This window comes from Patagioenas fasciata, chromosome 4 (genome assembly GCF_037038585.1).
Source record: "Patagioenas fasciata isolate bPatFas1 chromosome 4, bPatFas1.hap1, whole genome shotgun sequence".
In the NCBI taxonomy this organism is placed as follows: Eukaryota; Metazoa; Chordata; class Aves; order Columbiformes; family Columbidae; genus Patagioenas; species Patagioenas fasciata.
The window spans coordinates 75,950,586-75,964,484 of NC_092523.1; the positions used below are offsets into that span (position 1 = coordinate 75,950,586).

Consider the following 13,899-nt stretch of genomic DNA (forward strand, 5'->3'; position numbering starts at 1 on the left):
ACCTATATAAGTTTTACTTGGAAAAAAAACAAACTCAATCACGTAACACGGTCACTTTTCCGTGTGGCAGCGTACCGTTCAAATCAGCAGATCGCTTTACCCAGGGTCGGGTCGAGGGCGCCGTCCCGGTGCTGCCGCTCGCCGCGCTCCCGCTAGGGGCCGCTGCCGCCCGCCACTCCCAGGGCGCAGCCCCGGCCCGCACCATCGCCGGCCTCTCGACAGGCGGGGGTGTTTCGCGAGAGAGCTCTGGGGCTGCTCAGCCATCCATCCCTCGCCACGCCTTCCCTGCACCCCCGCCAGCTTTTGGCTAGTGGTACGCTCCGCCGAGGCATCTATCCTGCGCGGGCCAATAGGAGGCAGGCTGGGGAGAAGTTCAAATTGGGGTGGCGGTTGGGACTGTGGGTTTCTCATCTGTGTGCGGGCGAGAAAGAAACGGGCGGCGACTTTGTGCTCAGCGGCCGCGGGATGGCGGACGAGGGGGCTGTGACGGTCTGTGTGCGTGTGCGGCCGCTCATCGCCCGGTGAGGCTCCGGTGGCCGCGGGGGTGGCCTGGGTGTTGCTGGGCCCCCGGGAGAACCGCTACCGCCCTTCGAAGCGAGGGAGGCGGCGGCGTCAGTCCCCGGGGAGGAAGGAGAGAGCCGGGGCTGGCGGGGCTTGGGGGAGGGAGAGGTAGTAGGCCCGGCCGCAGGAGCAGAGTCCTCACCTTATAAACTTAGAGTGTCTCTTCTTGCAGAGAAAATGCCCTGGGTGATAAAGTGGCGTTCTACTGGAAAAGTGAAAATAATACTATTTCTGAAATCAATGGAACAAAAGTATTCAGTTATGGTAAGACTATAAAAATGATTATTTTATTGTGATACTTGCATGAACCTCCATTACTGTACTTCTTGAACGTTGCTGACATCAATGGCTTCACCTTTTTGCAACGTCCCTGGACTTTTTTTCCAACTCGGTAAGTTTAAAGGAGCGTGATTGAGGCGCACAGGATTTCAGTTTTAGTCACTGAACGTGCTTTAAGTCAGCTTCCTGGTGGACGTTGCTCTCTCTATGCTGGCTCATGCTGGAGAGTGGTTTTAGAACACAGGAGCTGGGTTATTTTCATATGAATTCCAGTTACAAGTGGACTAGACCAGGGATAGTCTGGAGCATTAGAAGGGGGAACTGAAAACTGAGAAGTGCCTGGTGTGGATGTCAGTTCCTCATAACTAACTGCCTCACTTGGAGTCTCTTCCTACTGATTCACTCTACTCCTTATTATGAATGTAGTCTCTACAAAGGTTTTTCCAAATTACAGTTTCAATAAAAGCATGCTCCATTCAGCCTAGGAGTTCAACAAGCAGCCTGTTCTGTCAGGCTTAAAATCCTCCTAGACAACTAGCCATAACTGGGATTAGGATTAAATGGGATGCCTATTTAACTGTGTCCATCATTCTTAGGTTTTATTTTTACTTGTCTGTTCATTGTATCTTTCTTGGTTCTGGGCTTAACACTATTTTGAAAAAAAAACCTGGCTTAGTAGTGTCACAATTACATTTTATGTTTGAACTATACTACAACCAATCTGATGTCCATTTATTGTATTTGAAGTCAGCAATAGTAAGATGACAGCATGTTTTTTGTCTTGTAATATGATGGATTTATGTGCTTTGTTTTAATTTTTCTTTAAGATCGTATATTTCACTCAAGTGACAACACTCAGCAGTTGTATGAAAGTGTAGCTGTTCCAATTATACAGTCAGCTGTGCAAGGCTACAATGGTAAGTTTTAAAATAGTGTTTAAATCCTGTTTATAATGTATTTCATAAGTAATTAGTAAAATTTAACCATCTTTCTAGGCACAATCTTTGCTTACGGACAGACTGCTTCCGGGAAGACATACACAATGATGGGAAATGAATATTCTCCAGGCATTATTCCTAAGGCAATTCAACATGTTTTCAAAATTATTTGCGAGGTAAGCAATTCCATTAAATGGAGGTGACTGAAAGAGCAAGAAATATTTGTGATTGAGAAAAAATAATTGTAGTATCAAGGAACTTATGAAGGAAATTTAATTTATTTTGGGTCATATGTTGCAGTTGCTTTGCTGGTCTTGCAAAGGTGAGTGGTTTTAAAAGAAGATGAGACTATTAGTTGGAATCAAATCAGAACAAAACTGAGGGGGTTCGTTAAATTTTCAAATATATTAAAACTTGATTATAAGTATAAATGGATGCTTACTCGTTAATTGGATAGGCAAGGTAATGTGAACCTTTGTGTTCTTTATTCTGCTAATTTAAAATTTAAAATTAACTTCATTAAAGATTCTCTTAGTGGGAAGAATATGATGCAAAACTTACTTCTATCAGGCTTTCAAAAGAATCATAGGCTAATTGCTCAATGCTAATAGGAAGTAAGGAGAAGGTGTAAGTTAAAACTGTGATTTTTGTTGTTGTTGTGTTGTCCAAAACATCATCTGCAGAGCACTTGCTTCTGCCTTGAGGATTTCAGGTAATAGTCATCAGTTACGTGCAATGGTCACTCTTCCTTTGAGGAAGCGCAGAGTGTCTCAGGGTGTCTATAATAGTGACTAAAGCCAAGAAAACTTTCCATGGTGCTGTAGCCCTGGAATCTGTTGCGCAGCCTTTCCTCACCCTGGGATTCTCTAGCAGCACAGTAAATGTGAGCAAGCGGAGAGGAGACTGGGCACACAGAGGGAAAAGCCTAAGCAGGAGGAAATTAGATATGGAAAAGGCATTTAAGTTGGAAGACTGTTGTCGTGCTTCTGTAGGGCAGTTATCTTCATTTATAACCTACTAAAAGTGATATACAATTACGCAGCTGGAAAGAGGTGGGAGAGAAGAAAAACGGTTCTGTATTGGTGGATGCTAAAGTGCAGAAGAGGATGGGGTGAAGACATCTGTGGAATGATATCCAAACATACCTTGGAGTTCACAATCCTTGCAATAAAAGGTGTTCATTGATTAGTCTGATTTGTTTTCTTTCTTTTTTCTCTTTGAACATTAGATTCCAGATAGAGAATTCTTGCTAAGAGTTTCTTACATGGAAATCTACAATGAAACAATTACAGATTTGCTTTGTGATATCAGGAAAAAGAAGCCTCTGGGAATTCGAGAGGATGTTAATGTAAGTGGATGTTGTGTAGTGTAAGTAATGTATCTGCTTGGAGTCAAAGGAGTTTGTCTTCAGAGGCATCTCGTTGAAAACTTCTCTGTGTCAAGTTGTGTAATTGTTATGTTCAGAATTAGCAGGACAATTGATGTAGTAGAATAACAACAGTGAAGCTGGACTTAATGTTGCTGGTTTGTCTTTGTAAATGTTTGTAAATGTCAATTTTCCAGGGTATTATATTTTATTTAACTTTGTCAGTGATTACCTGGGAGCTGTCTAGTTTATAAAACTTCCACAAATGTGATATTTAAGCCTCTATTTCAATGTATTAGAAGTCTCCAACAGATACAGATAATTACTTTAACACCATCTTCATATCGTCTACAAAGCAGATAAACTTTTCTTCTACTGTAACCACAGAAGAAACATCAGACTAGAAGTATTCAATAAGATCAGTAGGGAAAATAAATTTATTAATGCCATCTTCAGTTTCTTTATGTTAAGTTTTGTAGCAAATATTTTATTTTATTTCAATGCCCTACATGATCAATCCTTTTGGACCTTGGGAAGAAGGGAGACTTATCAGATGTATGATTATGGCCTTATAACATCTACTGAGAGATATATTCCTGGATTCCCTCAAAATGGCCAAAAGGGTATTTCTCTTACCAGTTTTATTTTTAGGAAACTTTCTAGATCTGTTTGATTCTTGTGCCTTTAGGCTACAGTTCTGATAAAAGTCCAAACTTCCCCGTTTCTTGTGTTCAGAGTAAAAGACATTCAACTGATTTTACTTCCTTTTAAGAAGGGAGCAAAGTAGAATAAATACCATAATAATGGCTGGCAATGTTAACTTAATGTATTGAAGTGAGTTTTGGAGTTCAGTAAAATTTATTACTGCTTTTGTTCTGAAGAGGAATACATATGTAGAGGATCTGATTGAAGAGGTGGTGGTTGCCCCAGAACAAGTCATGGAATGGATCAGAAAAGGAGAAAGTAAGTTGTTTAGCCAATGTCAGCTGATATCTTACAGAGTGTTATTGAATCGGATATATCTAGAATCATGAGGTATCTCTTTGAGATTTTATTCTGAAATCGATGTTTTTCAGATAGTTTTAAAATGGTGCTTATTGTCTGTTATCTCCAGTTTATATGAACATAAGCAAAAGCGTTCTAATATTGCTTGTTGACAGAAAATCGCCACTATGGAGAAACTAAAATGAACGAACACAGCAGCCGTTCTCACACTATCTTCAGAATGGTAAAAACCAGTTCACTATTAGGAGGTTTTTTGTTATTTTCGAAGTGGCAAAAATACCATTGCACCCTCTTCTTCTAGATCATTGAAAGCAGAGAACGCAGTGACCCCGCAAATACAAACTGTGATGGAGCAGTGATGGTATCCCACCTGGTAAGCTGTACTCCAAGAAGTTATTAAACGGGCATTTAAGTGGAAAATTTACTGTTACCACTTGTTAGAGAGAAGAATATTACTTTATAATGGCATTACAAGCATGCTTTGTTAACTTCCATCAGGCATTTCTTAAGCAGCAACTGTGTTTCTTGATCATCTGTATAGAGGGAGATTCCTGGGATGTCATCCAGAGGGTGTCTTCCCACCAAAGGATGTTCTGACATGAGAGTAGTTCCTAGACAATTTGTGCTGGGTTGGAGTGTTATGCCCTTCCCAGGAACCTCAGGGGCTATTGTGAGAGTGCTCTTGCATTTTGTTAGAAACAACTTCCCCTACAGTTGTTCCTGACCACTGAGAAACCCTGTGAAATGACTTGTACAATGGGTAACCTTAAGGCTTCTTTTACTCTCAGATTTAGTTGTTGTTAAGATAACATGTGGCCTTATAGCTGTAATGGCCAGAAGACTCATCTTCTCAAAAGTAACCCCACTTAGTAACTCTGTTACTAGTATATGAAATATCCTGTGGTGAGGAGAATACAGTGCTGATCTCTAGGGAAGTGTTTTGGTTTCTGAGACTTTCTCTGTTTAGCCTTCCCTTCATTCTCAGAAAAGAATACAAATCAGCTGGAGGAAGGAAATCAATAGGAAACCATTTGAGCTACAATCTTCATGAGCACTCTTATTCAGAATTTGGAATAGTATGAAGTTAATCACGTGTTGTGGAAAGAGCTTTCTGTTCTGGCTTCTGTGAAAAAGCTCTGGGATCTGAATGTAAACACTACTTGTGCAGTAGTGGAGCCAAGTACTGCCTGTTTTTTCTCACCATGGCTTATGGGATCTACTCTTATCATACCACCCCCATCTTTCTTTCTGTTCCAAATGACTTTATAGTAACTTCTAACAACAGGCTAGAGGACTTTTTTGGCCTCTTTGATATGCTGCTGCTTAGTGGAGTTAGTACAGGATTTTACCCCTCCTAAACATAAACCAATCCAAGTGAGAGCTGCTTGCTCAAGTAAATCATTATAGGATGCTACAAAGTTCTAGTTGACTTTGAACCACATCGAGTGAGGCTTTTCCTCTGGTATTCAATTTCTTCCTTATCCCCACAATGACAGGCAAGGAGAGACATAAAGCTGATTCAAGGCAGGGTGCTAGATATTCTTGTCTAGGCTCTCTTTACCCTGAAAGATTAGACCAGATCTGTGATTCTATGAAAATTTCTACGTCTTGAATATGTAGTTAACACTTCTGTTTTGAGAAATGATATTTTTTTTGTTACTGAGGGCAGGGGGAATTGCACTGCAAGTTTGTAATACGGTTCAGGGTGGTATTAACAGAGTTCATACAAACTTATTCCATGTCCTTATATATCTTGAAAGTATTTGTTGGTATGCGTGTAGTTACGGATTATTTCTGATAATGGCAGACCTCTTGCTTTTTTCTAAGTGTAACTTTAATTTCTTAACTCCTTAGCAGAGATTGAGAATTATGACTATCCAAAACTAAATTGGCTCAGAACTAACCTGTGACATGTTTAATGAATTTGCAGAACTTGGTAGATCTGGCAGGCAGTGAAAGAGCCAGTCAAACAGGATCTGAAGGTGAGTGTGAAATGAGGCTCTCCTGATGACCACTTCTGTTAATTAACCTTTGCGGGAGACTATGATAGAAAGGAAATTATTGGATCTATGTGCTGTTGTATTACTTATTGTTTATAACAACATCCCCCTTGGTAGGGCAGCAAAATACTGAAAATGCTGTAAAGTGCAAACAATTACGTAGTGATAGAGATGTTTCTAGAATAGCAGGTCCAGCAACAGTCCTATACTGAACTAATAAGATGGAGGTGAATCAGTAAAGATTCACTTGTAGTAAAGAAATCATTAGAAGCTTGTAGGAGCTCATGTGTAAGGGTGAAGAGTGAATAGATGGCTCACTCTTTTGCCAAGAGGAAACTTGATTGTTAACAATGACAACATGATGCTGCACAAAAATGTCTTTATCATTAAAAAGTGATATGAGAGGAACACAAATTAATATACTCGTTTACAATTTTTGAGTTAGCTATTCCTTGTATATAAGACTTGTTTGGTACACTTACACATATAAATATGGGAATTTGCAAAATCAAAACTGGAAACAAAGTTAAAGTTCTTATGGCCTTAGATACTTGTTATGTAACAGTTACTAATGTTTGTGATTACTGTCTTACTTTGAAACATTTCAGCTATTATAAATTTTATACTGGCTGTTGATGGAGTCATAGTACATTGTGGCACCTGAGATTTAGATCTTGCATAATCCCTCTGAGCATAATGTAGCACAAAAGCCTGACAGGTTGAAAATGTATGTTAATGTTGTTTTAGATTTTAAAAGTATAATAATCGTGTGATATCTAGGTATCCGACTGAAAGAAGGCTGCAATATAAACCGGAGCTTGTTCATTCTGGGTCAGGTTATCAAAAAGCTTTGTGATGATCCTTCTGGGTAAGCACTTGTGTTTGTATACATGTTTTAAGAGAAGCCACTAATAAACTAAGAAATTAAAATCCCTTTTATATAATCGTATTTTATGTAAGTAACTACTTGAAATAACTTATTACCTCTAGCAAATATATTTACTATGTGTTTTTTTAATTCAGAAATACTACATCTTCTTTTTCTTCCCTTTTTTCATCAGCTTCATAAATTACAGAGACAGCAAGCTGACTCGAATTCTGCAGAACTCCCTTGGAGGAAATGCGAAGACAGTGATTATTTGTACAGTTACTCCTGTTTCTTTTGATGAAACGCTCAGTACTCTTCAGGTAAAACTTCTCACCTATTTTCAAGCATTATTCTGACTCAAGACTTCATTGTAGAAGTTGGAAGGGTGGAAAATGTCATCTGCTGAATCTTTAGTCACTAGAATCTTCTAAAGGTGCTCTGAGGACTTGGAACTTGAAATATTTGTTTGGTACAGAGCATCTTTTCCCAGTTGTCATCTTGTACTAGGTGGTCTGACTAGAGCTTTCTGGCAACTGGAACAAAGCGCCTTCTCTCGACCTGCAGGCAGTAGATAATCTCTGTCTCCTTATTTGCCTTTTCCAAACACAGTTAGAGCTACAAGTCTCTGCTAACATAAGATTTTAGACAGGTCCTACAGGAAAGGAGCATAATTGAACTATTTGTGAACTGTGTTCTTTAGGTAGGGTTGTGTTCCTTTTTGGTGGTCTCTTGGCCTTTTGTTAAATAAAAAATAACTTGGTATGTCTTTGCTTAAAAGTAGGTTTCACTTTTTAGGTACTAAGATAAAGCGAAGCAAACTCTTTAAATCTTAAAATATGTGAAAAATGAGCAAATGTAAATATTTGTGTCCTTAGTTATGTTGCTCTTTATCTGATAAACTGTCCCTTTAATTCTGGGAAATACGAGACAGAATAAGTCTCTTCATGTATTTGTTCTCTAACTACTGCCCATGAGAGTATATTCTTCCAGTTTGCCAATACAGCCAAAAGAATGAAGAACACTCCGAAAGTCAATGAAGTACTTGATGATGATGCCCTCCTGAAGAGATATCGCAAAGAAATTCTGGATTTGAAAAAACAGCTGGAGGAAGTATGTAATAACCTTACTGAAGTTAATCTATGCTTAGTACTGATAGCTATTGGAAACACTTCGTTTTAAACCCAAACCAGTTAAATCTGGAGGGGCAGGTAAACTGTTTAAAGTGATATCTGTAATTTCTATTGAGATAATAGAAATTGAGAAAGTGATGTGAGGTTTAGAACAAGTGATAATCAACATATCTGTGTGAAAACTAATGCTGAATGAGATCAGCTGACTGAATTGCCTTCTTCTGTAAGTTCATGTATCTAAGAAACAGAAATTGATCATGCTTTCTAGCACGCTTAAATATTGCCACAGATCAAAAGGAATAATTAACTGACATTCAGTAACTTCTTATGTTGCAATTAAAGATTCCAATGTAAGTCATATTTTTCCCCTTACTGATGTTTATATTCAGTTTGAGTTGCAAGATGTTGGAACTGCATAAGATCAGTGGCAATACTTACATCAAGTACACGTAGAAGATACATTTAGAAAATTAACAATAGTAACTTCTCACCCAACAGTGTCTCTTGTGTTCATCTTCCTCCAAAAATGTACAGAGTTGAGGAGCAATCTTTTAAGTCTTGTTTAGAGCATAGATCATAAAAAAATCACAATTCTGAACATACCCTTTTGGTGAATTAAGGACAGTGGAGTTTGTTGGAAAATCCCGTGTGAACTTTGAATTACTCTAAAGTATTGTACACCTATGATAAAGCTGTCAAAAAAACTAGCTACTGTCATCCAGTTGCTTCACAACAGAATAAATGTTCAGTACTTCACATTTTGAGACCCCACATGCATTATGGTAGCTTGCTGCTATTTGACAATTGAATCAGTTCTCAAAGAGCTTCAGACTTCTGGCACCATGGGAAGGTCACCTTAAACTATGTTGTGCTTGAAAGAGTGCCTCTTTTTTTTTAATCTCTAGAAAAATCCAAGGTACTATTGTTTTTGGGATTTTGGACCCCTTTAAATACTAAGTCTACAGGTAAATTGTAGACTAAATTGTCAGTTTCATTGTTAAAGATTTAAAGACAGCTCTTCTAAAAGAATGTGTGTAGTTGTTTTTAAATATTAGTAATTGTGTATCTTCTGTAGTAGTAGTTTGTGCTCTTAAATATTAGTTTGATTAATATCCTTTTTATGGAAGGTGTCCTCGAAGACTCAAATTCACGCAATGGAAAAAGACCAATTGTCCCAGCTGTTGGAAGAAAAAAATTCTCTTCAAAAAGTACAGGAAGACAGGATACGCAACTTAACTGAGATGCTGGTGACTTCTGCCTCCTTTTCCTCAAAAGAGATTGCTATAGTAAGCACCCGTTCTAGAACTTACGTGTTAACTCTGAATGTTGTGGTTTAAACTCAGCCCACAACTAGGACCATGGGAGCTGTGTGCTCACCCTCCCTCGTCCCCAGGTGGGATGGGGGACAGAATCAGAAGGGAAGGGAGAAACTTGTGTGTTGAGCTAAGAACAGTTTAATAAGACAACAAAATAAGTAGTAACATAGTTATAATAATAATATCTATAAGTGATACTCAGTGCAATTGCTCACAAACTCTGGTTGTGCTGAACAACCAGTCCCGGGACAGAGAGCACTCCAGTCTTGAAGAGCCAGTCCCAGCAGGTAAAAAAGGGAAAAGGCCAAAAATCCACAAAACGGCAGAAGGTCAAATTCCAACAGAACTCAAAGGGAGCTCCAAATGGAACTAAATAGCCAGAAAAACCATCTCCAGCTCTATACAGAACATGATGTTAATGGTAGGAAATATTTAATTGATCAACCTGGATGTCAATCTAGGTGCTGTTCCTCTCCTCCTTCCCAGCTGCTATGAACATCTCCAGCTGGGAAGTTGAAAAAGTCCTTGGTCTCCTTGGCAACAGCCAAAATACCAGTGACTACTTACATTCTTTTCATACCAATTCCAAAACACAGTCTAGCTGCTGACGAGAAACCATTAACTCTATTCCAAGGGAAAAGCAGTGTTATCACATCATTCTCATACTAAATGCCAAGACAAAAGACTGTACTAGCCACGAAGAAAATATTCTGGCTGCATGATGAAAACTAACCCAATTTTTTCGAAACCAACATACTGAAACACTTAGCAAAAAGTAGAATTAAATACAGAGCTAAATTGACAACAATAAATTGAAACAATTTTCACACTATTTTTCTTATTTTTAAAAAGGTAACTTTTCAAACAACTTCTGAGTATCAATTCAATGTTGCCTTGTAGTGAACAGACTGCAGAGACTTCTGCTTTCAAACTGTATGCCGTAGTTGGATTTTAAAGAAACTGCAAAGCACTGTCTAGATAATTGTTGTTAATGTTAAAGAACTAGATTAATGCAACATCTGCTCTCTATTTTGTGCTTTGGTTGTGTCTTTTTTTTTTTTCTGTAAATTTGTTTTATAAAGGCCAAGAAAAGGAGGAGAGTTACGTGGGCTCCTGGTAAAATAAACCAGGTGAATCAGAGCTATTTTGAAGACTTTGGAAAAACAATGCTGACTGAAGCAAAAAAGAAGAAAATGTCTCTGTCGTCACTACCAGAAATGGAGGATTGTAAGTATCTGCGGGAAAAAAAATAAGGCAACTCTGCATAGCAACTTCAATTTATGTCATTTAAAAAGTGGGAGCATAAGTCTTACTATCCCAGGTGAAATAATGTGTAGCAAATTGTTGTTGGGTAGCTTTTCAAGCATTGCTTAGTTGCCCAAAGGGAATAAGTCATGGGTCTGGTAGCACAAATGAAAAACACAAAAAAAAATTCTCTGTACACGCTTTACAAGGAAATTATTTTTCTTTTCCTGTTCTGGATATTGAGTTTTTAATGTGTTAAAAGCAAAGGTAGGAGTAGTGAGGTAAAAGGCAGGGTCTATAAATACTTGTGCATGCAGCATACCTCAACCCCCTATTTTTTGGGAGAAGTAGCCTAAATTGTTCTTTAATACAGATTATCTATCCAAACTGGGTTCTCCCTCGGGAAAGAAGGGGAGGGGGAAAAAAGGGGTGTGTGAAATTCCAAAATCCTAAAGAATAGAGAAGTTGTTACTCAAACGTTGGATTGAGATACAGAGAAATTCAAAGACTTTATTAGAGGAGGGAAGGACAAAGAAAGTTGAACCTAAGACAAGGAAAATTGGACGGTATTGTTACTGAGTTGCATCTTCTTACAGCCTGATTTCTGGTCCTTCTGTCCAGCTGTTTTGCTTCTGTGTGGATTGTTGGGGTTTTCTTCTGTATGGGGTGGGTGTGTGTGCTTTTTTCTTTAAATATTTCAGGATACTGTTGAATTGTTCTTTCCTTCACACACTTAAACACTTTTCCTAATCTGTAAGTATATTGTGGATTCAATTTAATATTAATTAGCTTTTGATAAGGTGGTAAGTGTAAGGACTGGATTTCAGTGTTTGCTTTCATAAGAGAAAATCATGAGGTTCAGGAGCTGTACTCCGTGTGCTACGTCTTTGCCATTGAGTGATTGCTGCCAATGTGATAAAATTCTTCAGTAAAAAAATGATTTTTCATGTCCAGTTTAAAATGTAGTGCTACTCTGTATTTTTAATACATCTTTCTTTTCAGCTACATTGGAGACTTCTGAATGTGACAATCAGTGTCTACTTCCTGATCAAGTTTCAGAGATAGAATGGACTGATGGACCTAAAGTGAATTGGGTAACATAATCTGTTTTGGTTGTCTAATACAGTGCATATACATAACATACTTCTCATAGAGCTTTACACTTCTGTAGAACACCAATGTTCTCCTGTATATGTGAAGAAATATAATAACTGGCTTGAAAATAAGTCTCTTCTCATGTCTGAAGTTGTGGGATGGTTCTAAAATTCTAATGGTTTTGTGATGAATGCTCCTAATAAGCTTTGGTGTTTGAACAAGACTAGCCCTGAAAGAGACAAGCAACAACTAATGTAACACTAAACCTGCTTGATCTTGTAGATCAATTAACCAAGAGCAATTATTTTTCTAGACTCAGAGAGATTTTGAAGAATCCGTGCAACTCTGTGAAGCGCTAGTGCTAGAAAAGGTAAGTGTGTTCTGTATTTTCTAGAAATAAGACTGACATTCCAACAACAACTTCTAAAGTTTCTTGTGCTGATCTTCAGGATATTGCTGTAAACGAGGTCAACATCCTGCAAGCTAACTTTAATGACCTGGTATTGGAAAATGAGCAGCTGAAGTTAGAAATAAATGAACTGAAGGAGAAACTGAAAGAAAAAATGGAAGTGGATGAATTTGAAGCACTGGAAAAACAAACACAAAAAGATCATGAGGTGAGGTGCATTGGAATAAATACAAGGGATGAGAACTCTCTATGCTTTTTTTCTATAGTTTATTCAATGTGCGTGTCCTTGGATGTTGATTCACAGACAGATGGTGTTATGAGCTACTTTCAGCAACAGGATGAACGATCCCAGGATTTAAAGTGGATTTACTCAGAGCATAAAATCAGACTTAAGTTTTTGGAAAGTCACATAATGAAATCTGGTTAAACATATATTTGGGTGTGTATATATATGCATTCATATATTTTATATGTGCGTGATCTGAATTTCATTCTAGACTCCTGCTGAAGAAAGTCATTTTGCTGTGTAAATATTTTTTTAAAACTGTTTGGAAGTTAAAGTATGGTGACTAAACCATATTTCACAGATTGTGCAAAACATCTTGGTTCACAATCCAGGGTGTTTTAACTTATATTATTTAACTCGGTAATAAAATATTTAAAAGTAGTAGTGTGATTAGTAATGTCTGTGGAAAATTGAAACATATTTTGTGCCAGGAAGTCAGAAAAGGTAAATCTACCTGCTGAATAATTATGATAGAGGACATACTGACTTTCAGTTCTCTTTACCCACTTGTGCTATTAGTAGAGACCTATCTTGTTTGTCCAAACATTTTATGCTCTGATTCTGTAACCTAAAAGCACTAGACTGTGAATAGGTAACAAAAAAAATCTAAAACAACTTGAGGTATTGAGACACGATTAGATTATTCTATTTGTTATACCTTCTCTGTACATTACTGGTACGCACTGGTCAGTTTAATGTCCTCTGACCATGAAACTAATATTGAAACTGAAGTTACATCCTTTTGCGTTGCTGTTTTAGGTTACTATTTAACTAGATCACCTCTCATTTCTTTTGTTTTTCCTACAAAGGCAAATGGATCCATAATAGGTTATAATTTAGCTTGTATTTAAGATTGGTTTTAGAAGACCTTTTGTATGCTGGACTAATTGTGCTATCTTCCTTAACAGCCAACATTTAACAAAGCCTCAGTTTTCACTGCAAAGCTTTTGTGTGTCTAATAACAGATGAAATGTTCTAAAGTAGCTTTCATTACAAGAATTGCTTTTTGAATGGTTCGTGTTTTCAGATATGTATCTGAAGACAGTCCATAAAATGTAAGGATCTGTTAATAACTGTGTTGCAGATTAGTTACAGCAATGCTGAAGGTTCAGATAAATCACTAAATAAATTAGCTAAAATCCATCAATTTAAATCACCGCAGATATATACAGGTAAATTCTATTCTTCTGAATAATGACATTATTTCTGAGAGTAGTATTGTACTAGATCTTCTACAACCATCATCTAACTTTAAGATTGCAGATGGAGGGTTTTTTCTTGCTATACTCCTAACATATATAAATACTCACAGGAGAGTGCTTGTTTTAAAGCTTGTCACTGATCTTAAAATTACAGTTTGGATTTTCTCCTTACCTACACTTGTGACTAGACAGAAGTACT

At 37.7% G+C, this 13,899-nt stretch overlaps 1 protein-coding gene across 3 annotated transcripts in view; it reads left to right on the forward strand.

Annotated features, from left to right (window-relative positions):
• The first annotated feature begins 370 nt into the window (after positions 1 to 370).
• The window catches only part of CENPE (centromere protein E), a 35,011-nt gene continuing 21,482 nt past the window's right edge, over positions 371 to 13,899 (forward strand). For 2 of the 3 annotated variants that reach the window (XM_065837682.2, XM_065837683.2), the window contains exons 1-17: positions 371 to 521; positions 734 to 825; positions 1,668 to 1,757; positions 1,836 to 1,954; positions 3,007 to 3,126; positions 4,026 to 4,107; positions 4,305 to 4,372; positions 4,451 to 4,522; positions 6,080 to 6,131; positions 6,930 to 7,017; positions 7,211 to 7,337; positions 8,008 to 8,127; positions 9,275 to 9,433; positions 10,546 to 10,690; positions 11,711 to 11,802; positions 12,117 to 12,173; positions 12,253 to 12,420. In XM_065837682.2, the coding sequence (XP_065693754.2) occupies positions 466 to 521; positions 734 to 825; positions 1,668 to 1,757; positions 1,836 to 1,954; positions 3,007 to 3,126; positions 4,026 to 4,107; positions 4,305 to 4,372; positions 4,451 to 4,522; positions 6,080 to 6,131; positions 6,930 to 7,017; positions 7,211 to 7,337; positions 8,008 to 8,127; positions 9,275 to 9,433; positions 10,546 to 10,690; positions 11,711 to 11,802; positions 12,117 to 12,173; positions 12,253 to 12,420 (1,707 nt within the window). In that variant the 5' untranslated portion in view covers positions 371 to 465. Of the gene's footprint in view, positions 522 to 733; positions 826 to 1,667; positions 1,758 to 1,835; positions 1,955 to 3,006; positions 3,127 to 4,025; positions 4,108 to 4,304; positions 4,373 to 4,450; positions 4,523 to 6,079; positions 6,132 to 6,929; positions 7,018 to 7,210; positions 7,338 to 8,007; positions 8,128 to 9,274; positions 9,434 to 10,232; positions 10,316 to 10,545; positions 10,691 to 11,710; positions 11,803 to 12,116; positions 12,174 to 12,252; positions 12,421 to 13,899 lie in introns of those variants that run through there. The other variant, XM_071808232.1, reaches the window with a different exon arrangement.